This window comes from Meles meles, chromosome 6 (assembly GCF_922984935.1).
Source record: "Meles meles chromosome 6, mMelMel3.1 paternal haplotype, whole genome shotgun sequence".
Lineage (NCBI taxonomy): Eukaryota > Metazoa > Chordata > Mammalia > Carnivora > Mustelidae > Meles > Meles meles.
The window spans coordinates 74,712,644-74,735,864 of record NC_060071.1 but is presented as its reverse complement, the minus strand read 5'-3'; the positions used below and the strand labels follow the sequence as shown (position 1 = coordinate 74,735,864).

General features: G+C 47.6%; 2 protein-coding genes across 3 annotated transcripts in view; both read left to right on the top strand.

Annotated features, from left to right (window-relative positions):
• GNB5 (G protein subunit beta 5) overlaps positions 1 to 10,696 on the top strand; it is a 40,639-nt gene extending 29,943 nt beyond the window's left edge. The window contains exons 7-11 of the mRNA XM_046010180.1: positions 2,321 to 2,412; positions 4,883 to 4,931; positions 7,226 to 7,322; positions 8,250 to 8,416; positions 9,881 to 10,696. Of these exons, the coding sequence (XP_045866136.1) occupies positions 2,321 to 2,412; positions 4,883 to 4,931; positions 7,226 to 7,322; positions 8,250 to 8,416; positions 9,881 to 9,892 (417 nt within the window). The 3' untranslated portion in view covers positions 9,893 to 10,696. The remainder of the gene's footprint in view (positions 1 to 2,320; positions 2,413 to 4,882; positions 4,932 to 7,225; positions 7,323 to 8,249; positions 8,417 to 9,880) is intronic.
• A 7,603-nt stretch (positions 10,697 to 18,299) lies between these two features.
• The window catches only part of BCL2L10 (BCL2 like 10), a 38,790-nt gene continuing 33,868 nt past the window's right edge, over positions 18,300 to 23,221 (top strand). For both annotated transcript variants that reach the window (XM_046009519.1, XM_046009520.1), the window contains exons 1-2: positions 18,300 to 18,758; positions 22,730 to 22,845. In XM_046009519.1, the coding sequence (XP_045865475.1) occupies positions 18,300 to 18,758; positions 22,730 to 22,845 (575 nt within the window). The remainder of the gene's footprint in view (positions 18,759 to 22,729; positions 22,846 to 23,221) is intronic.

Here is a 23,221-nt window from a genome sequence, read left to right as displayed (position 1 = left end):
GGAGGGTGATGGTGGCAATTCTTGTCATTTCTAGGGAGTTGACCGGACATTTCTCTGGGAGGAATTGTCCTCAGCTCGCTGTCGCATCCCCGGCTCCCACAGCAACGGCAGAGTGTGGTGGGTGGTTATGGTGAGGGGCTGTGAGGGTCTCCTGTTCTGCTGCTAACATTCGGTCTGCAGAGGGATCTGGAATCTTCTCCTCATGTGAATGCTGTGACTTGAGGTACATACCTGCCGCATTTGAACATGTTTAGGTTTTTTTTAGATTTTATTTATTTATTTGAGAGAGAGAGAGAGAGCAGGAGGGGGGGTGGGGTCAGAGAGAAGAGAAGACTCTTCAATGCAGGACTCAACCCAGGGACTCCAGGATCGTGACAGGAGCCAAAGGCAGTCACTCAATGAACTGAGCCACTCAGGTGCCCTGAAAATGTTATTCCTCAAATAAACAGCAGAGTTAGCAGCTGAGAGCATTGAAGATGAGCCATAGGGGTACCAAGCTGGTCAGATGGCTGCTGAGGTGAGGCAGCATTGTGATGTGATCAGAGCTTGGGGCTCGTGAGACACCCTCCTGCCCCAGCCCTGCACATCGCCAGCACCCTCCCATCCCAGCGCACAGGGAACAGAGCATCCGAAGGCTCGGGGTCAGACACAAACCCACGGTGGCACACAGGAGCACTAGACTAGGATGCTGGGGTCACGGCTTTGCTCTCTGACTCCATTTCCTCATCTGTAAATTGGGCATAATGCAGACCAGTACTCCACTGCCCCGGGATACGCTGTGGGATATATTAGGTAGAGGAGCCAACACTGAGTCAGGCAGACATCAGGGGCGAGTGTTTCTGCGGACAGCCAGGAATAAGAGTGGGGACCTGAGCCGGCTGACCTGGCTCGAGTCCTGTCTCACTTTAGTCAGGAGAGGGGGGAGAGGAGGCGCTGGACACACCATCACGTGTCCTTTGCAGCTGGAGGACGCAGGGGCCCTTGGCTCCGAGCTGCCAGCGTCTTGGTGCTGGGCATTAGGCAGGGACTGTGTGGCCTGTAATCAGCAGGCACCCCAGTTTCTTCTTGGGTATTTGGCCCCACTTGTGTATGTTTCATTTCTGGGCCTTCGAATAACTGTATCTGTGCTTCCTCAACTACACTGCCTTTTCAAATGGTTGACAGCACTGTAGATTACACTGTCTCCTCCAGAGCACTAAACTCCGTTTGACTTAGTGTCCTCAGAAGATGAGAAGACGCTCCCACTTACTTTGTCTGCATTCTCATTAAAGATAATTGGAGGGGCGCCTGGGTGGCTCAGTGGGTTAAGCCACTGCCTTTGGTTCAGGTCATGATCTCAGGGTCCTGGAATCGAGTCCCACATTGGGCTCTCTGCTCAGCAGGGAGCCTGCTTTCCTCTCTCTCTCTCTCTCTGCCTACTTGTGATCTCTCTGTCAAATAAATAAATAAAATCTTAAAAAAAAAAAAAGATAATTGGAGTGCTGAACCCCCACTGCGGGTGTTTCTGAGGTACTAGTTATGGTGCTTCATCCCTCTCTTCTCTCTGAGGTTGAAACCAGCAACTTGAACACCAGTTTTAAGCCATTACATCTTCTATTTGACTATTAAGAGTCCACATTGTACTACCCAAGTTCAATAACAGCATTGCTCAGCAGGAATGTGTCAAATGCTCCTGGAGCCAGGACAGTATAATATGAAAACCTCATGTTTAAGATCCTCTGGGTCACGTCGGCAACCCAGAGAGAAGGTTTACAGGTGGTGAGATGGAAGCCCAGAACAGTGACTTGCTGGAGACCCGCATCTTGCTGCTGGCAAGGTCATGACCCCCAGCCAGCGTGCAGCAGAGGCGTAAATGACCCAGCAGCTCCTGGGGCACTCCCTTTGCCCCCAGCTGTCCTGTACACCTGAGACAGCGGGGTGGCCCCACTGTGCACCCAGTGTGTGCCTGCCCTTCCCCCCGGGCTTAGGGAGGCAGAGATGAAGAGGAGGGAGGAAGGGAAGGACAGAACAAAGAGAGAAATGCCCAGGGGGGAGCAAGGAGGCTCTGGAGGGTTTGAACCCACACTTGGAAAGGTGCAAAAGAAGAAAACACGCTGAAGGGGACAGCCAGGTGCCTTCTCTTGCTCCCCACACCCCAAGACAGCCCACCTTCTCAGGGTTTATTGGTTGAAGAAAGCAGCCTTAGGTGATGCTCGTCTCAGAAAAGCATGTTGTGAGCCATTTACCCGTGGGAGGTAAACGTGAGAGGTAACGAGAGCTCATGCCTGACTGCAGGCAGGCCTTGCAGTGACCATAACTCTGGGTAACTTTGCATTTGTAGGGATGTGACAAGAAAGCCATGGTGTGGGACATGCGCTCCGGCCAATGCGTGCAGGCCTTTGAAACACACGAATCTGACATCAACAGTGTCCGGTCAGTGAGTAGAATGTTCCCGTAACTTCCCTGTTCTGCTGGCAATCCCTGGTGTGGGGTAATAATGCTCAGCCCAGGAACCACCTCCAGACTCATTTCACTTGGCTGAGAAAGGTCCCCCCAGCAAGAAAGGCTGATTTGTGGTAACCCTGAACAGCGCTACAGATCTCTTGGAGATATTTAATTCAGTGGCACTTAGAGTAATTGTTATTATCCTCCCTAAGCAGAGTCAGTATTTCTTATTCATTTATTCAGCAAATATTTATTGAGACTTATATGCTAGACATTGTTCCAGGAACTTTGTGAACAAGATAGACAAGGTCTGTACTTTCTTGCAGGAGATAGGACGAAGCACAAACAAATAAATGTACAATTTAATTTAAGATGGTGCTATGTGCAAAGTAAAACAGGCAGATGGGATGGGGTGGGTTATTGCTTAGGATGGCCAGAGAAGTCCTTTCTGAGAAAACGATGTTTGAAAGAGCCAGGTTTGCAGAGAGCCGGGTTAAGATGAGATGTGGAGGGACCTAACCAAAGGCCCGTTTGTGGGGTGGTTGACATCGTCTCTGTTTTGCCCTTAAGAGATCACTCTGGCTGCTGTTTGGAGAACAGATTGTAGAGAAGCAAGAATGGAAGTATGACGGCCGATTAGAAAGTTGCGTGAGTCCAAGAAAAAGGTGACAGTGGCTGGAACTAAAGACAGCGTGGAGACAGAAATGTCCAGAATTGTGATGATTCTGAGATTTTACCCCAGCTACAAGCTATCAAGTTAGACTTCCACAGTTTCATAGCTGCTCGTAGAAGACACGAGACTCCTGGGTTCAAGATGAAGGACAGTTTATTACTCCTAGCAATGGCAGCAGCCAGAGTAGCAGCATTTTTTTTTTTTTTTAATTTTATTTGACAGAGAGAGATCACAAGTAGGCAAAGAGGCAGGCAGAGAGAGTGAGAGGGAAGCAGGCTCCCTGCTGAGCAGAGAGCCCGATGCGGGACTCGATCCCAGGACCCTGAGGTCATGACCTGAGCCGAAGGCAGCGGCTTAAACCACTGAGCCACCCAGGCGCCCCGAGTAGCAGCATTTTTGTGCTGGTTGCCTGAGCCCCAATTCCACAGGGTGAAATGGAGAGGTTCCATTACAGAAGAAGAACCCTGAGCTTGGGAACCCAAACCTTTTATAAGGGGCAGTAAGCAGTGATCCATTTACTAAGACAGAGAAGGCTAGAGGAATTAGAGGTAGGAGGCAGTTGTCACACATGCATTCCAGAGCTCTGTTTGGGATAGTTACATTTGAGATGCCTATTATATATACAAGTGGAAATGTTGAGTAGGTAGCAGGATCTATGACGTGGTTCCCAAGAGAGAGGCAAGGACTTGACATGTAAATTTGAAATTGGCATTGTTAAGACAGTTTTTGAAATATAATCATCCAAGAATCTTCATTATATTTAGTGGGAAAGACAGTAGACCTGTTCCCCTTAAAAGGAAGAATAAGGTAGCAGTGCTTATTTACATTAGCAGTAGAAATGTTACTAAGAATTTCTAGGTCCTTGCCCTCAATTGTAGGATAGTGAAAAAGGACAAAGACTGTAGCTTTTGACAAATGTGCAATAAATACCTAGAAAAATCAAAGGAAATTAATACAGATATTAAGTGAGGTTGGTAAGATGCTGGATAGAATATAAAGCCACAAAAATAAATTAAACCTCTATATACTCCTTAAAATGCACATTCTCTCACCTGTGCTCTTCCCCTTACCCTGATCCCTCTTCCTCTAACATCCGTTAGGTCTCAGTGTAGACTCCTCTCTCCCTCTGAAGCCTGATAACCGAGAAAAGAATGAACGTAACAGTAATAAGTATCATTTGCTGAATGCTTTCCATCTGGCCATGCCAAATTCTTTGCCCATATTGTCTTACTCAGTCTTTACAACAGGGAAGATGCATTATCATCCTCACTTTTCAAATAAGGAAACTGAGGCTGGCAAGGTGAAGTCCTTTGCCAGAAGTATCACATGGAGGTGGTGGTCCATGGTCCGTGCAGAGATCTGCATGAGGCTTTGTCTTTGCAATCCCAGTGTCTATGCAGATAATCACTTTCTTATCCCAGAGCTGAGCCAAGTCCCAGGTCAGTGGAAACTACGGTTACAGGCAGCCTGCTCTGTGTTCAGTGCCTGGTGCAAATACACACATTATCTCACTTACTCCTCACCAAAACTCTGCAAAGCCATTTCACTGTCCCCTCCTTACAGGGAAGAAAACTAGAGGCCAGTGGGCCAGTCAGATCAAGATGGGTTCACTTCTGACCTCTATAATGAGTGGTTCTTATGTCGCGGTGGAGATGCCAACTCTGATTCCACAGGCCCAGCATGGGACGACTTTCCCAGTGATTTCCAGATGATTCTGACGGGCATCCAGGATTGCGAATCACCACTCTAAATAAAGTGCTTTCTATCCAAACTGTCTCTCTGCAGGTACTACCCAAGTGGAGATGCCTTTGCTTCAGGATCAGATGATGCTACGGTATGTTTCTAAATTATGAGAACTTTTCCTATTTGAAAGAGAAATGCAGTGATTTAATTTTATTTTTCAAAATTAATGTTTTTCTGATTACCATAATAAAGTGAATTCATTGAGGAAAACTTGGGTAGGGGATTAAGTATCTTAATCTCCCAAACCACGTAAAGTCACAGCTAGGTGAATTCCTCTCTTTTTTATTTTAAAACAAAATGCTTTATAATTTGTTTCCACTTAGCAATAGACTGTGAACATTTTCCCATGCCAATATAGCCAATCTACATTATATTTTCTTAGCAGTTGAATAGTATTCCATGTTATAGACGGGCTAGTAGGTACTTAACTAGTTAATTTTTGGAAGTTTAGATTCAGCGTTTTTTTTCCTGTTAAGAAATACTGCTATAAGTAAATATTTTTGGTACTTATTATTTCTCCCATGTGTTATTATTTCTCCCATGCCCTATATGTTCCTTTTCCTGTACCTCCCCAGGCAGCCTGGGGAAAGTGGTTGGTTCAGGGTTTGCCAGCGAGAAGACAAATAAATACCGAATTAATAAGATCTTTTTAAAAAATGAAAAACTTCCATCTGCCAAAGAACATGTAACAAAATATAAGAGCATACATCTATGAAAGGTTCTTGCCATCTGTATGACAGACCAAGTTGAAATCCTTTAGATATGAATGGGGTTGCATCATCACTAAGATACACACCCCAATTTTTTGTAAAATCTAGACTGTTTACAAAGTAGGAAATCCAAAATGGCAAATAAACACCTGAAAACATTTTCAGACCACCTGTAATCCAATAACTGCAAGCTTAAGGGATCCATGCTTATTTGGATTCGACGTGAAATGCTACATTGTGGACATGATGTGGTTAAAGAGTTAGGCTTGTTGGTTCCATCCTTCTGAAAAACAGTGTGGCCATATGACCCAAGAGCTTTCAAAAGATCCCTCCCCTTTGATCTGGTCATACTATTTCTCTTTTTTTTTTTTTTTTAAGATTTTATTTATTTATTTGACAGACAGAGATCACAAGTAGGCAGAGAGGCAGGCGGGGGTGGGGGTGGAGCAGACTTCCTGCTGAGCAGAGATCCCGATGTGGGGGTCGATCCCAGGACCCTGAGATCATGACCTGAGACGAAGGCAGAGGCTTTAACCCACTGAGCCACCCAGGTACCCCCGGTCATACTATTTCTTAAAACAATTTTATTCTGAGGGATTCTGTTCCATAACTATTCTAAAGAAAACATCAGAGATATGTAAGAACAGTCATCAAAATTTATGTAATAGTCATCAAGGGTACCTGGGTGGCTCAGTGGTTTAAGCCTCTGCCTTCCGCTCAGGTCATGATCTCAGGGTCCTGGGATCGAGGCTCGAATCTGGCTCTCTGCTCAGCGGGGAGCCTGCTTCCTCCTCTCTCTCTGCCTGCCTCTCTGACTACTTGTGATCTCTTTCTGTCAAATAAATAAATAAAATCTTTAAAAAAAAAAAAGAATAGTCATCAAAGTTTTATTTGTAAAGGAGAAAAATTAGACACAAGCAAAACTCAAGAGGGTATGGCTAAACAGATTTAATATATCTGCATAAGGAATATTCAACAACCATGGTAGTCATGTGTTTCTGAAGATTATTTAATGATATGCGGAAAATGCTCATAAGCTGATGTTAATAGAAGTCTTCGTGAAATAGCCACTGCATGTAAAGACAAACATAAAATGGAAGGAAGACTGAAGGAAATAGCCTAGATTTTAGTCAGTACTAGGATTTAGGGTGATTTTTGTTTCCTTTTTTTGGGCATTTCTGAGTTTTTCTGTATTTTCTACAATGAATGTATATCCTTTCTCAGAAGAGAAAGAGGGGTTTCATTTTTGTTTTTGTATCTCCCCCCCAAAATCTTCTGTATTTGCTCTTTGAATCTCCACTGATCCGTGCAGAGTACTAGGAGTTGGGATGAAGGGAGAAAATACTAGGGGAGAAAACTTGAGGTATTTCCCTCATCCCCCAAACTTCACAAGCCAGCAGCCCCTGCCAATAGCCCCGTGCTCCTCTCTTCCCCAACCCAGAGCCAGAAATAAGTGCTTCTTGGGGCGCCTGGGTGGCTCAGTGAGTTAAGCCTCTGCCTTCGGCTGGGATCACCACCTCCGTGTCGTGGGATCCAGCCCCGCATTGGGCTCTCTGCTCAACAGGGAGCCTGTTCCTCTCTCTCTGCCTGCCTCTCTGCCTACTTGTGATCTCTGTCAAATAAATAAATTGAAAGAAAGAAAGAAAGAGCTTCTTTGTCTCCTTTGTCACCCCAGTGTCGCCTCTATGACCTCCGGGCGGACAGGGAAGTCGCCGTCTACTCCAAAGACAGTATCATATTTGGAGCTTCCAGCGTGGACTTCTCCCTCAGTGGTAAGATTTTCTTTCACAAACTCTCCCGGGACCATACGCCGGGACCTAAACGAAACCCAGCTCTTGATCAAGCTTTCCCTCAGCGGAACTCCCCTTGAGCCAGCGGGTTAAGCAGTCTGCATCTGCCCTGGTTTTCCTCCATGATCCCTCACCCCACGTCACCCCACCCAAAGCAGCCTCCCCACCCACTTCATTTTATGGGAAATGAAGGCTGAGCCGCCTACTGTTGTTCTTCAGTGATGCACGCAACTTCACACCTGCGGGCCCTTCACAGACGTTTCCTCCTCAGCCTGCTGGCCTCCCCTTCATCCCTGAAAAGGGACTTTTCCAGAGGTGGGGGCGGGAGAGCAAGGGTCCCTTTCTTAATGCCTGGAAGCTCATGGCCCCTCTGCCCTCACTGCTGGGGAGGCTGCTAGTAAAAGTTAAGACCGCTCTGACAGGACCAGTTTCCCCAGACACAGGCCCCCGGTCTAAAAATGTGCTTTTCTGCCTGCATGCTGCTACCGCTGCCTACAGCATCTCTTGCCTCCCTTCTCTGCCTGGCGAACTCCTCCTCAGCCCCCAAAAGCCAACTCCTATCACTTTTGTGCAGTGCCCTCCTCGATCCTCCTTCCTCCATGATCTCATAGCATTTTACACACAGCTAAGCACTTCCATTATCATCCTTCTACCATGGGCTACCGTGTGTCCCTTCACGTATCTGCCTGCCTGCCCACCAGCACCCTCCTCGAGGGGCAGCGACTGGGCTTTCTTCTCTGAAGCCCCAGGGCAAAGCACGGTGCCTGGCACATAGCGGGCACTAAATCACAGTGGGCTGAATGAGTGCATGAATGAGCAAGGGACTGCCGATTGTGTGAGTGAACATCACAAAAAGAAAAACAGATAGGAAGAATGGGTTCAATAACCATTCTATCCTCCTGCTTTGAGGGCGCCTGCTGTTTGCTGGATACAATGACTATACCATCAATGTCTGGGATGTTCTGAAGGGGTCCCGAGTCTCCATCCTGTTCGGACATGAAAACCGCGTTAGTACTCTCCGAGTCTCCCCTGATGGGACTGCTTTTTGCTCAGGATCATGGGATCATACCCTAAGAGTAAGAGAAATTCTGTTATTTTACTGTGTGTGTGAGAGGAGTGATTGGCCTTCCTTAAAGCAGAGGCTCAGAGTCAGCCTGGGTGACATCAGCCAGACAGAGCTCTAATTTCAGCCCTGTCCATGGCCACAGAAGGGGTGCGTTGCCCCGGAGAGGTCGTGAGTCCCCCATCAGTGCAGGTATTGGAGCATAGGTTGAAACAACTGTGTATCAGCATGTAATTGAGGTAATAATGGGGCCAGGTGATCCCTTTGATCCTGAAAGTAGGATTCTGCTGACTCTAGCTTTTGGCAAACCACAGGGTGCCCATCTCACTCCCAAAAGTGGGACATTCCTATTCTGTGGTGACATACTTTTGTGAGACCTACAGAGGGGCTTTAGGGAATCCATGAAGCCCCTGAAATTATAGGTCACTCACCTTTCCTGTATCCATTTTTCTGGAGAAAGTGCCCTCCTGGCTTTCATCAGATTCTCAAAGAGCCCTATGACCTTATTGGCTATTGGCTCCCCAGAAATACCTCCAAAATGCCTGTTCATAAAACAAAGCTAAGTGTATTTCTTACCTCACTGAGGACAGAGCACAAACTTGACAGTCTCAGTGGCATCTCTGAAGGGGAAAACAGAGAGAGATGTTTATGAGGTTTGGCGAGGGGGTCTGGTTTAACCAGTTGGAGGGATTGAATTAGGCTTAGACAAATTTGTGACACAGTAGTTTTCAGATTGCTGGACACGGGGACGCCTGGGTGGCTCAGTTGGTTGAGTGACTGCCTTCGGCTCAGGTCATGATCCTAGAGTCCCAGGATCGAGTCCTACAGCGGGCTGCCTGCTGGGCAGGGAGTCTGCCTCTCCCGCTGACCTCTCTCCTTTCATGCTCTCTCTCTCTCTCTCAAATAAATAAATAAAATCTTTAAAAAAAAAAAAAAAAAGATGGCTGGACACATAGTTGGGGGAGGGAGAGGATTTTGAAGACAGTCTGGAAAAGTAACCATCATTTGTGATGCTCTGTGTATGCCTGAGAAATGAGTGTCTTTTCTAAAGAGAGTAGTTGAGTGGTCTAATCTTGGGATAAACCAAGGATTTGTGGGAGGTTCCTGAAATAAACAACAAAGTTATCTGTGAGCTCCTCTTCCAGGGCAAGAGTTTCCTGAATTAGTAAAGTCACGTGAATGACTCAAGGACGTGTGTGAGTATAGATGGTTTCGGTACTCAGCCTAAGTGTCACCAGCAGATATCCTGAGGATGACTGAGCAGAGCTAGGGGAAGAGGCAGGGCCCAAGAGGCACCTTTGAGTAGCCAGGAGTAAGGTGTTACCATCCAATGGTATGCTTCATTTGGGGGTGTGTGGGGGTGTGTGTGTGTGCGCCCGCACACGTGCCTGTGATCTTGATTTTATCTTTTTAAACTCAAGTTTCACAAGTCGTTAACTACTAAGGGACTAATAATTATCTCTTTGTGGCTTTGCAGGTCTGGGCCTAATCGTCTCCTTGTCTCCTGGCAATGCACACATAGGCACCTGAGGGTAGAATTTGAAACCACCAAATGGAAATAGGTCTTTCTTCTAGAGGACCTGAGGGTTATTGCGATGTAGCTTAAAGGAGCTGGGAGGCTGAGAGTTCACTCAGCATCCCCGATATTACTTTTAAAACGACCACCCCTGGAAAGATCCTGGTGTGGGCCTTCAGCACTAGAACACCAAGTCCAGTGTTTTGCATTTTGAACACTTTTTAAAATGTACCCGTTTTTAAGGTTATTCTAATTATATGGTCTCCACGTGTTCTATTACCACACGGATTCAACATTTAATAAATCCCCTAGTGCTTCCTTGAGCCACATTTGTTTTCAGAGCACTCTAAAATCTGATTCTTCTCAGGGTGCCCTGTGCCTTTTGGAACTTTCCTCTAGAAGTGCTGACCTTAACGGACTGCACGAGGCAGACCGTGTTGAGGGGTCTGTGATAGAAGAAAATTCAAATTCTGAACATAATCAGACACAATCCCTCTTGAAAAAATGTTTTTATTGTAAACGTCTCTTTTTCAGTCTCGCATTGTCTTTTTTCAGGTCAAATATTTCCCTCTGTGTGAACTGTCACAGATAGAGGAGAGATGCACATAGAGTGGACAGGATGTTTGCTTTAGGACTTCTGTGATGATGTGACGGCTCCCTTGGACAGGGTATTTCCTGTCATTTGAGGGAAAAGCTGGCTGCTGTTTGCGACACAAAGGCTTCTCAGAGCAAAACCTTTCTGTGTGGGAACACAGACAGTAAACTTATTTAAAAACCTGTTCGTAGTATTAGATGTATTAGAATTAGTAGTATGCACTCAGGATACTACAAGTGTCATAGTAGATCATATCCACATGAAGTATATTCATATTTACTGCATTGAAAATGTAATTACATCAATTAGTTGATAGGTCCCAGGCGATAATGTCTTTGCTTCTCTTCTATGGAGAAAAAAATTACACACAAACTACTTGTCTTTATTTGAAAATCAGCATTTCCTTCTGGAAGACATCAAGTGTTTTTGTTTTAAGATCCCTTCTTTTCCTCGTTTTTAAGGCATTGAGCCTTATTCTTCGTTTTAGAAAACTCCTTGTTCATTAAGATAGCATGCATTCCTTGGAGAAATAGCAGGTCAGCTCACACACTGGAAGTTTCCCTGGTTGAGGCCTGCCCTGTGGGTGTTCTGGGCTCCTGTGGTGCCCATAAGCCCTGGATCATCCAGTCTCCTCTCTGGGCCCTGCTCCAGCCTGCCCCCACTCCTAGTCATGGTTCTGGCCCTGTGCGCCCGGCTCCAGGCCCTGCTGCTCAGAGAGACCGTCCAGAGCTGCCACAGGGCCTGGTCAGCAGACAGGTCTGGACCTGGCTGGCCTCCTGCAAACATCAGGACGTGTTCCCTGGCCCACCCTCAAAACGACTTGTGCAGGTATCCTAATGGGCAAGTCCCTCAAAAAAACAGCCAGGCTAGCTTTTCCATCAGTTCTTTTAAGTAAATATGGTGATTAGATCCAGTCCAAGCAAACGTTTTACTGAGGGTTTTACTACACAGCGCACCCTGGGATAGAGAGAGAAGTGTACAAGGCCCCTGCTTGACTCCAGAGAGCCCAGAGGGAAGGAGGAAGTTGGTCCAAAGGACCCATTTTTCAGCCACTCCTCTCCTCTTCCCCAATGGATTCCAGGCTGGGCAGGGGCTCGGGGAAATGGGCACAGGATCTCCCCAACTCCAGCCAGCTGCTGAAGGAATCAGGTCCCAGGGTGCATCTCACGGGAATCCCCAGCTCCACTCCCAGGAGGTCCCAGAGTCTGCTCCTGGTCTCCTCATTATGGTATCCCCTTCCTCTCCCCTATAGACCCTTTAGTGTCTCTGCACTCTGATCTGGACTTTCCAGTAGTGAAGGAAGACAGGACAGAAGAAAAGTCACCAAGACTAAAGGGAAGCAAATTCAAGGTTAGATGTTTGGAGAGGCAGAGAGCATCTTCAGTGTATGTGCAAAATCAGTCCATAACTTTCCAATCAAAGCTACAGGAGAAAAAAAACAACAACCCGAGAAGTGTTCTCTAGAACACTCACTTATCCCCACAGGCAATAAGCCACCTCCCCTGGAAGCATTTGATTTCACAGTGGGTGTTGTTTAGTATTTATTCATGAAACACTTGGTTTGTAATATGCCACACCATGTGGAGACTCCAAGGGTAACTCCAGGTAATAAATTTTATTTTGCATATTGAAAATAACGCTGAGTGGAGTTTTGTAGGTAGTTTTTCTTTTTTTTTAAGAGGACTTGGGGGCAAACCTACCAAACCAGCTACGGAGGAGGGTCCATACAGACGCCCTCTCAGGTGTGCACAGCCAGAGAAGACCAGGTGTAGGCAGGAACGGGGGTCAGGTAAGGAGGGCTGCAGTGATGGCCATTTATGGGAAATCCCTGTGAGCCGAAATCAAGGCAGCTGCTCTGGAGTAGGCAGCCGGCCTCACCGAAGTGGGGCCCGGCTGCTGGCCCTCCCCCGCAATGAGCCAGAGGCAGGCACTCCATACGCACTTCCCTCTTCCACCCTTTGACATCCTCTACACCTTCCCTCCATCATAAGGTGGCGAAAGGTCATAAAGGTGTTTGTATCCCAGACTCTCATGGCTGCTTGGCCAGCTAGCAAGCAGGGGGCAGTGGTGATACCCGGACTCTGCTGCAAGTTAGAGGGGGACAACATGGGCCCAAACGATGTGCACCTAGGTTCAGACCCAGCTCTGCCAGTTCTAGCCTACGTGGTATCTGAAGCCTCCTCAGCCTCAGCTCGCTCGCGTGTGGAGGGACGTCACTGAAATACATAAAGCACTGTCTTAAGTCTTGGGCTCCTTTTCAACAAGGGTTGGCTCCCTGCTTCCTCCATCCGTCCACCATCCCTCTCCTTCCTATTTTCCCCTCCTCCCTTCTCGCTCTTTCTCGTTGTCCCACGCCTACCCCCATCTCCTCCCATCCTCCTGGTTCCCCTTCCTGTGCTCGCTCTTCCCCTCAGCCCTCCCTCATTTCCTCCCCCTCCTTAAGCAGCCCCCACGCATGTCTCAAATTAGTCACTTAGTCACTGTCGCGAATTAGAGGTTCATCTGGGCCCCTGGTTCTCCAGTGTTTGGTCTTAATGATCCCTCTACACTCCTAAAAATTATTGAGCTTTTTGGTTATGTGGGTTATATCTATCAATATTTATCATATTAGAAATTGAAGCTGAGGAAAACAGTAAAACACAAGAATACGGAAGCACACATCCCACTAGTGATGCTTTCCCCACACATCAGAAGCTTCTGGACAACTCCCCAGAGAGTGAGAGTCTTAAAGAACACACATATAGAGAAAGGGTGAGTATTATTACGTATTTAAAATAGTTTTGATCTTGGGGACCCCCCCCCGAAAGGGTCTCAGGGTTGGAACTCTACTTCGAAAACAGCTGATGGGCTAATGAGCCCTTCACAAGCCCCACTGAGTGAGAACACCCTTACAGGAGCTTGGAAAAAGGAGGGATAAGGGTGAGGGTCACTGAGGAGAGGGGCTGGAGGAGAGCCCCTCAGGGGAGGTTCCAAGGGGACACAGAGAGGCAGTGGGAAAGGCTAGAGACCAACTGGGGTCTTCAGACTGCTGAAAAGCTTTTCCGAGGAGGGCAGTTGGGATCCTGGGGGTAAGCCCAGAAGACAGGTTAGATTGACTGGAGTTGGATTCGGGTCCCTATTGCTGTCTGCTGGCTTCCTCTGAGCCCCAGAGAGCTGGCTGAGGAGGGATTTGTAGATCGGCATCTCCCAAATTTGCGTGCTGAGAAAACCGCTCGGGTCAACAGCAGGTTAAAAATACAGGTCCTGGGAGCACCTGCGTAGCTCAGTTGGTTAAGCCTCTGATGCTTGGTCGCAATCTCAGGGTCCTGGGATTGAGCATCACAGCAACGGGCTTCCTGCTCAGTGGGGAGTCTGCTTGTCTCCCCTTCTCTCTCTGCCCCTCCCCCAGCTTGTTCTCTCTTTCTCTCTCTCTTAAGTAAATCTTTTTTTAAAAAAATAATACAGGGGCACCTGGGTGGATCAGTGGGTTAAAGCCTCTGCCTTCAGCTCGGGTCATGATCCCAGGGTCCTGGCATCGAGCCCCACCCACATCGGGCTCTCAGCTCTGAGGGGCGCCTGCTTCCTCCTCTCTCTCTGCCCGCCTCTCTGCCTACTTGTGATCTCTGTCTGTCAAATAAATAAATAGAATCTTTAAAAAAAAAAAAAGGCCCTAAAAATACACAGTTCCTGGGGATCTGGACTGGGCAGGACTGAGGTGGGCCAGGAACTCTGAGGAAGCAATGTAGGGGAAAGCACTCAGTTAATCTTTTTCTCTCTCTGGGTCCTTTGCAAGAACATGAGGCTAAACCAATCGCCGTCTCACCTGTGATAGGAGAGAATCGGGCCACTCTTCAAGGCACACCACAGACCCGTTGTTGTCTAGATGGGATGTGGCTGGAGCTAGGCTGGCCTTCGGGACTGGTCTGTCTCCACCGTGGGCTGACCTCCATTTCTGGTGACAAAAAATGAAGTGAGTATGTTTGTGTCATTGTAGAAAGGATGCTGACCCTCTCATGAGGGGATGGGATCAGGAATGATGCTCTGTTCATGGCTCAAAAATAACTATGAAGAGCTAAAGGTAAGTATGGTGCGAGCATTTACACAAAGATTGTGACAACAGAAAACACCCATCTTCGAACCTAAGCTTATCTAACCTCTGCACCACTGGTGAACACTTGGCCTTATTGTAAACCAGGAACCACGAAGCACAGGTTACTCTGTCTGTGTTCCCAAATAATAGGTGGCTTCACACCCCTCGGTCTGTAACCCAAGAAAAATGAAAACAGGCCCACACAGAAACTTGAACATAAATGTGCACAGTAGCCCAAAGTGGAACATCTCAAATGTTCAACAACCGATGAACGGATGAACAAAGGGCAGGATATCAGGCAACGGGATATCATTTGGCAGTGAAAGGGGAATGAAGTCCTGGTTCATGCCACAATGTGGATGAACCTTGAAAAAATTGTGCTGAGCGAAAAAAGCCAGACACAATGGACTACACAATGTGTGATTCTGTTCATATGAAATAGTCGGAACAGGCAATTCCACAGAGACAGAAAGAAGTTTGGTGGTTGCTTGGGGCTCAGATGGGATGAATGGGGAGGGACTGCCACTGGGTACAGGATTTCCTTTGAGGTCATGGAATTAGTGGTGATGGCTGCACATTTATCATAATAAAGCTGCTAAATATATAGATACATGGAAAAATAGTAGGTACTCGGTAGGTATTTTCAGTATTTAAAAAAACAATACCAAGAAACCAGATAGGTAAGGCTCACCAAAATGTTACATTTTGATTTTTGGTTAAAAGTGGGACAAGTGAGCATAGTAACCCTGGTTAGTTCATACCTATAATAAAAAATTTCTCTGTAAAGAACTTGCCCTATGTGCCAAGCACTGTGCAAAGCACCTTGCATACACCAAGTCACATAATCCTTGTAACAGCTGGATGGTGCAGTTTATTACCTCCATTTTTGGGGGAAATTGAAGCTAGAAGAGCTGGATAATTTGCTCATGGTTACACAGCTTCTAAGTGGCAGAGCAAGGATTTTAACCAAATCTGACTGCAAACTGCTTCCTTGCATGGTGTGGATCAGAAATTCTGTGTAGCGGCTCATTTGTTCACTTGCTGTTTGATTCACCTGATAATTATTAGGAGTTAGCCAATGGCCAGGCCAGAGGATTCACCACTCACCACCAAACTACTCCAAATCTAAGAAAAAACTGTCCTTGTTGCTAAAATATAATGTTATATTATATTTAATCAGGTAAAATCATGAGTCCCTGGCAAATAAAATATGACCATATAGAAAAACATTTAACTCCACGAGGAACCCATAAGATGTCAAAAAGAGTTCAAATGGGAGCTTGATGCACAGAGATTTATAATCCCTTCTGAGGAAAGTCATTTGGCTCACTATACACGAACCCCTGATGTGGCAGACCAGGCACCCACCAGTACCAATGGCCAGCTCAACCTTTGTAGGGAGAATCCCATTGTTGCCATATACTCCCCCTGCTGCCGTGGCCTCTTTGTTCGCAGACTCACAGGATCAGCACCCAACTAGCTGGGTAAAGAAGCTCTCTGACATCCACAGAGCACAGCAGTTTGTCTGCCTGATTATTAAGAGTCTGCTCCTGATATTCACATGGGACGTGAATATCTTCAGTCTGTACCCATTCAGAGGCATCCAGACAATAACTCTTTCCAAGATTTCCTTAGCACCAATCTTCCAGTCCTCGTCTTCTCAAGGCCCTGACATCCAGCCAAACCATCAGCAACTGTCCAAGAACCAGTGTAGATGGGTACTCTGGCCATCTGTCCCTCCAGACATAGTGGACAGTCAAATACCTGGCTGGAATCCCTGCCCACTGGGAAGATTTTCCTTTACCAATGTCTTCACAGTCACTCCTGAGTGGGGCTGTGATGCTCCCCCTGTCCACTTGCATGTGGTACCACACATCATGTGGACCCATCTGTAATCCAGGCTTGAGTTTTTCTTGCTCAGTCAACTGATCATAAGCAATCCTTTGGAGGCCAGAGGCATGGAATGAGGGAGGAGGCAAAGCAGTAAGAATTGGTGTTGCAGGATTCTGAGCCACCTACTCTTACAATTTGCTTGTACCTAATGGATCTGCCTGAGTTCAGTCTTTAATACAGAGAGATGCACAGATTGCTGCTGTGCATGCCCAACCTTATGTCTAGGTAGGTCAGACAACATCCACATGATGAAAGCTCAAGCTACATGGTCACCTGATTGTACATAGTTAGCCATTCAGGCTCTACCAAGGTCCAGTGGCAAGTCAGAACCTGCTTCTTGAAAGGAGAATAACTGTGCAGAGAAGAACACAGATTTGGTTTGAAAACCTAGAGGTCTGTGCTATAATTCTCCTCTTGGTATTTGCTGGAGTGTCGGTACAGGATCCCTCTTTGGCACATCACATATCATTGGATCTGGTGGAGCATAAGACCCAGACAGTAGGACAGGTTGTAGTACTGCCTAAATGTGCTAAATGAACCTTCTCTTATTCCTCCCAATCCACCAGCCTGAGGATGGGTCAAATTCACACACTCATACGTGGTGTATGTTGCCTCCCAAATCCAAAAGGACCTCCCAAATGTCTTGCCTCTTCTTTCTTGGAAGTGAAACAAGGGGCACCAACTCCTCTCACCCTGAGTGGGATATTGCAACATAATCCAGACCACTGCACCCACAGAATTTTTACTGCTAATACCAATTCTGTGTCAGTCTGGGTCCAATCAGGAGAAAGAAGCCATACAGTATCATGAACAGAGAAAGGTTAATATAAGAAATGCTAACTATAGGGGCACCTGGTGGCTAAGTGGGTTAAAGCCTCTGCCTTCAGCTCGGGTCTTGATCTCAGGGTCCTGGGATCCCTGCATCTGCTCTCTGCTCGGCGGGGAGCCCGCTTCCCCCTCACTCTGCCTGTCGCTCTCCCTACTTGTGATCTCTCTCTCTCTCTGTCAAGTAAATAAAATCTATAAAAAAAAAAAAAGAAAGAAAGAAAGAAAGAGAAATGCTAACTATAACAGAGCCTTGGAATAATGAGGAATTGGCCAGTAAAAAGTAAAGAGAATTCTAAGCAATATAGAAATGGTAGCTACCGGAAGCAGCCACTATCCTGGAGCTGGGTACTCAGCTATTCCGGCTATAGTGATAATTAGACTCTGCTGTGGAGGGCTGTTTCTTTGTTTCGGCACCAGACTGTAGGGTTCTTGAGAGCAGGGGCCGCACACCTCGTTCTGCATTACATCCCAGTGCTAACAGGCTCTGAATAAATACGAGTGAATGACTGAATACAGCCACTACTGGCACTCCAGCAGCCTGCAGAAGTATCCTGTTTCCTGCCGCATATGCTAGATCCACTGGCAGGTATCTCCAGCCCACACACCTGCGTGCTTCCGTCCAATCGGGAGGAGATGATCCTCGCAATGGAGTCGTCAGTGGAGGGCTGTGGGTAGCCTTTGTCAACCTCTTCTTAAGAGGAGGCAAAAGTCTGGCTCAACTTCCCAGACTGTCCCTTCTGGGTTCTTAGTCCCCAGCCCCCCAAAAAAGCCTCATTCAGTCTATTACCGCCCTGTAAGCGCGTGCACACCACGGGGCCTGGCCTTTGGGGCCGGAACAGGTGCGGATGGGATTCCCATCAAAAGCTCCTCTCCTGACCTAGAAAAACAACTGCCGGGCGGAACCCGGGAGAGGTGTGGCTGCCCCTCCCTGGGCGGAGGCCCAGCCGGACCTAGAAAACCGGGTCGGGTCGGGCGGCGCGGGGAGAGGTCGCGCCATGGCGGACGCGTTGAGGGAGCGCACGGCGCAGCTGCTGACCGACTACCTGGAGTACTGCGCCCGCGGACCCGGCACCCCCTCGCGGTCGCCGTCTACGCGTGAGGCCGCGGTGCTGCGCTCGGTGGCCGCCGACGTGCGGCAGCGCCACGAGCGCTTCTTGTCGGATTACCGCGGCTACCGCGGCAACCGCGTCGAGCTGGTAGCTCAGGTGGAGCGGGAGATACTCGCCCACCCCCAAGCCCTAAGCTGGGGCCGTGTGGTGGCGCTCTTGACCTTCGCGGGAACGCTGCTGGAGCGCCCGCCGTCGGGGGCCTGCTCGAACTTGGGGCCGGACCAGGAACTGGAGCTGGGGGAGTGGGAGGCCAGCGTTCACCAGGATTGCCGGAGCTTGGTGGACTTCCTCTGCCGTCGGCTCACAGGGCAGCACCGAGCCTGGCTGGAGGCGCACGGCGGCTGGGTGAGCGCGGGGGGATGCGGGGAGTGGGGACCGGGTGGGTAGCCGAAGGCGGGCTCGAATGGCCCGCCCGGGGGAGGGGGCTCGCAGGGTCAGCCGGGTGAGGCGTTCCTTTCAGCAAGACGAGGATTTCCAGTGTTAAGTCTGGCTTTCTCTCCTGGTGGTCAGACTGGCAGAAACCGCCCTCGCTAGACCGCTCTCTTATTAACCCATTCTAAGGAAAGCTGCACACGACCTGGTTGGCACACTTTGGCCTTACCCTTGCCGGTCTTAGGGGTTTTAGGATGCGCCCACGTTAGGGCTGGATGCTTCGCTCACATAGAGATCCCCAAACTGGTAAAATCAGTGGGGTGGCCCTGGGCCAGGTGGGTTCTTTGTCCTCTGCCTGTTAAACAACGTTTGGAGCAGACGGACCCCGCCGCGCTACAGGGTGGAGAGCACCAGCGTAAAACCGTCACAAGTGAAAAGGCATCCCCCTGCCCAGCCCCCGACACTTCTTAGGAAGAGCCGGGGCCAGAAGTGTTCCAGAGCGTGCGCAGGCACCCAGTGGTGGTGTTGACTCAAGGTTCCTTAACTTCCAGCCCTTTGCACCCAGCCCCTCACTGAGTGATAACCAGGTGACTGCGCTTTCAGCTGTAGGTCGTTGATTTCTGTGGTCTAGGCTAGATGGGCAGGCCATTGCCCTGCAGCTTCTGAACTCCGTCAGTGATAAAGGGAAGCCCACCCACCCTTCAGTATGAGGAGAGCATGCCTCTTGGTTTCTTACCTAGATCCTGGTCTTTTCCTCTTTTCCTTCCTGGACTTGAATCAAGGACTGCAGTGACCCAAGTTACAGAATGAATTTGGCCAAAGTATTGGAACCAGCTATTAAGAAAGGAACTAAGGTGGGGGGGGGGGGGGAGGGTGCCTGGGTGGCTCAATCGTTAGGTATCTGCCTTAGGCTCCAGTGGTGATCCCAGGGCCCTGGGATTGAATCCCGCTATTGGCTCCCTACTCAGCAGGAAGCCTGCTTCTCCCTCTCTCTTTCCCCTTCCTTGTGTTCCCTCTCTTGCTGTCTGTCAAATAATAAATAAAAATCTTTTAAAAAACCAAACAAAACTAAGGAAGACAGGAAATTTAGCTCCTGTTGGCAGTTAGCATCACCTGTCGTGAGGAACTTGGCCCCATTTGTGGAGGAGAGGTAGTACGGGAATCAGAATCTTGACCTTCCAAGAACAGTTCCAGCTGTTAGCATTAACTCCTGCGTTCTTCTTGGTCTGTGTGCTGTTCAATCACCCAGGCCTGGGCACTCCTAAGAACGGACCTGAACGCTTTTTAAGGCATTTGGCCCCTAACGGCTCTCTGTAGTTAGAGGAAATTGATTGGAAGGAGGTCATAGTTTTTTTTTTGTTTTTTCAGATTTTTTTTTAATTTATTTATTTGACAAAGAGATCACAAGTAGATAGAGAGGCAAGCAGAGAGAGAGAGAGGGAAGCAGGCCCCTGCCGAGCAGAGAGCCCGATGCGCGACTTGATCCCAGGACCCCGAGATCATGACCTGAGCCGAAGGCAGCGGCTTAACACACTGAGCCACCCAGGCGCCCCAGGAGGTCATAGTTTTTATTCTCATTTTGACTAAATAGCATTGACTAAGGAATATTACTTTAGGATTAAGAGGCCCAGATTCCCCCAGTTGAGTGAAAAGACATGGCCACACCTCTCCCCAGCTACACTTAAATACCACTATCTCAGGGCATCTTGGTGGCTCAGTGGGTTGAATGTCAGACTTGATTTTTGGCTTAGGTCCTGACCTCAGGGTTGTGAGATCGAGCCGCTCTGGCAGGGCATGGAGCCTGCTGAAGATTCTCTCTCGTCCCCCTCCCCCGCCTTTAAAAAAGCCACTATCCAGACTTCATTCCTTTCTTCTCCATTTTTCTGAATGGAGCTTCTTTTTCTGTTGTTGTTGTTTTTAAATTTTATTTATTTTTTGACAGAGATCACAAGTAGACAAAGAGGCAGGTAGAGAGGAAGGGAAGCAGGCTCCCCCCTGAGCAGGGAGCCTGATGTGGGGCTCCATCCTAGGACCCTGGGATTGTGACCTGAGCCAAAGGCAGAGGCTTAACCCACTGAGCCACCCAGGTGCCCTCTTAATGGAGCTTCTTGTATTACTGTCTTAAGTGATTGTTTTCAACCTAGCGATTTGCCAGTTTTCCCAAATGGCACCTGCCCTTTGCCCAGGAAAGAATGTGATAAAGTAGTCTATGTTCCTCTTAGGTTTTTTTTCTTTGAAATTTTAAAATTTTTATTAACTTAAAATTTGGTATAATTAACTTACAGTGTTACTAATTTTGGGTGTGTAATATAGTGATTGAAATGAGGGGCCTCTCAGTGGCTCAGGTGATGAAGCATCTGCCTTCAGCTCTGGTCATGATCCTGGTGTCCTGGGATCGACCCCTACCTCAGGCTCCCTGCCTAGCATGGAGTAGTCTGCTTCTCCCTCTGCCCCCTCCCCTTCTATTCCCCCTCTTCCTCCTCCTCCCCATGCCCTCCCCACCCCAGCTGGTGCTCAATCTCTGAAGTAAGTAAAATTTTAAAAAATAGTAAATAAGTAATAAAAATGCTTCATGGTTTTATTTTTGATTTGGCCTATCTTCCCATCCACCTCTCTCCCAGTTTTCTGTATTTATAAGCCCATTTCTGTTAATGTTTGTTCAGTTCTTTCGTTTTTCAGATTCCACATATAAATCATTTTTTGTGTCTTTCTGACTGAATTCACTTAGCATAATGTCTTCTAGGTCCACCCATGTTGGTGCAAGTGGCAAGATCTCCATCTTTATGGCTAATATTCTATTATATAAATACACCACATCTTACTTATCCATTAGCCTGTCGATGGATGCTTGAGTTGTACCATAGTTGGGCTATTGTAAATACCACTGTAATGAGCACAGGGGTGCATATATCTTTTCAATTTAATGTTTTTATTTTCTTCAGGTAAATACCCAGAAATGGAATTATTGGGTCATATGCCATTTCTGTTTGAATTTTTTTAAGCAGCTGCCATACTGTTTTCTATAGTGGCTGCATGAGTTTACATTCCCATAAACAGTTCCCTTTTCTCAAGTCTTCAACACTTACTGTATTTTTGATACTAGACATTGACTGGTGTGAGGTGACCTCTCATTGTGGCTTAGATTTGCATTTCCCTGATGATGTGTGATGCTGAGCATCTTTTCATGGGTCCTTTGGCCATTTGTAGGTCTTCTTTGGAGAAAGGTCCATTCAGGTCCTCTGACATTTTTTTTTTTTAAGATTTTTACTTATCAGAGAGACACAACAAGAGAGGGAACACAAGCAGGGGGAGTGGGAGAGGAAGAAGCAGTCTTCCTGCTGAGCAGGGAGCCTGATGTGAGGCTCGATCCCAGGACCCTGGGATCATGACCTGAGCCAAAGGCAGATGCTTAACCAACTGAGCTACCCAGGCGCCCCTCCTCTGCCCGTTTTTAATCAGATTATTTGGTGGATGGGGGGGATTGGTGTCCTCTTAAAAAATTGGGGGGGGGGGCGCGCAAATCAAAAGATGAATATTCTTGCTGTGACAAAGTTAAGTGTCTCTTATGTCCTTTTTTTTTTTTTTAAGATTTTATTTATTTGACAGAGATCACAAGTAGTCAGGGAGACAGGCAGAGAGAGAGGGGGAAGCAGGGAGCCTGATGTGGGGCTCCATCCCAGGACCTTGGGATTAGGACCCAAGCCGAAGGCAGAGGCTTAACCCACTGAACCACCCAGGCAACCCTCCTATGTCCTTCTTTGCCCTGTGTTGGATTCCTTACAAATCCAAACTCAGTTTCCTAAGTACAGGTTTTCTCTATGCTTTAAATCCAGGAGTTTTCCTTGCTGTTTAATCCCAAAGCACCAGTGTATTTTATTGAGTTCAGCTCAATAAAATGTGGGGCATTCTGAACCAGTCTAACTGCCTATCCCTCCCCCTTGCAGGATGGCTTTTGTCTCTTCTTCACACCCGTGCTTCTGTCTTGGAAAAGACTGCTGGTCCAGGCTCTTCTGTCATGCTTTACGGCAGTGATCTTAATCTACTTCTGGAAAAGATTACCGTGAGTCTGAAATTTTTAACGCATTTCTACCTGCCTAAAAACTGTGACCAGCCACCTGAATTTGAGATGTGAAAGAATAGAACAGAGTAAACCATCTTCTGAGACGTTTTTTTACCTGCCTTCATCTAAGGAGTCCTGTGGTGATAGTTCAGCAGGAGTTTTAACTCCTGGCGAGCACTCCAAGGTATTAAGACAAAGGCGAAAATGGCTCTTTGAGTGGGGAAGATGGATTCTAAAGGTTCATTGCTCTAAGAAATTGCAGTAGAAGCTACATTCTAGTAAGTAGGGAACATGGTGCTTTTTGCTACACTTGGATAAGAGTGAATGTGCATCTCCCGTCTATCCAGTTTCGTGTGCTGCTGCGGACTTACTTCTC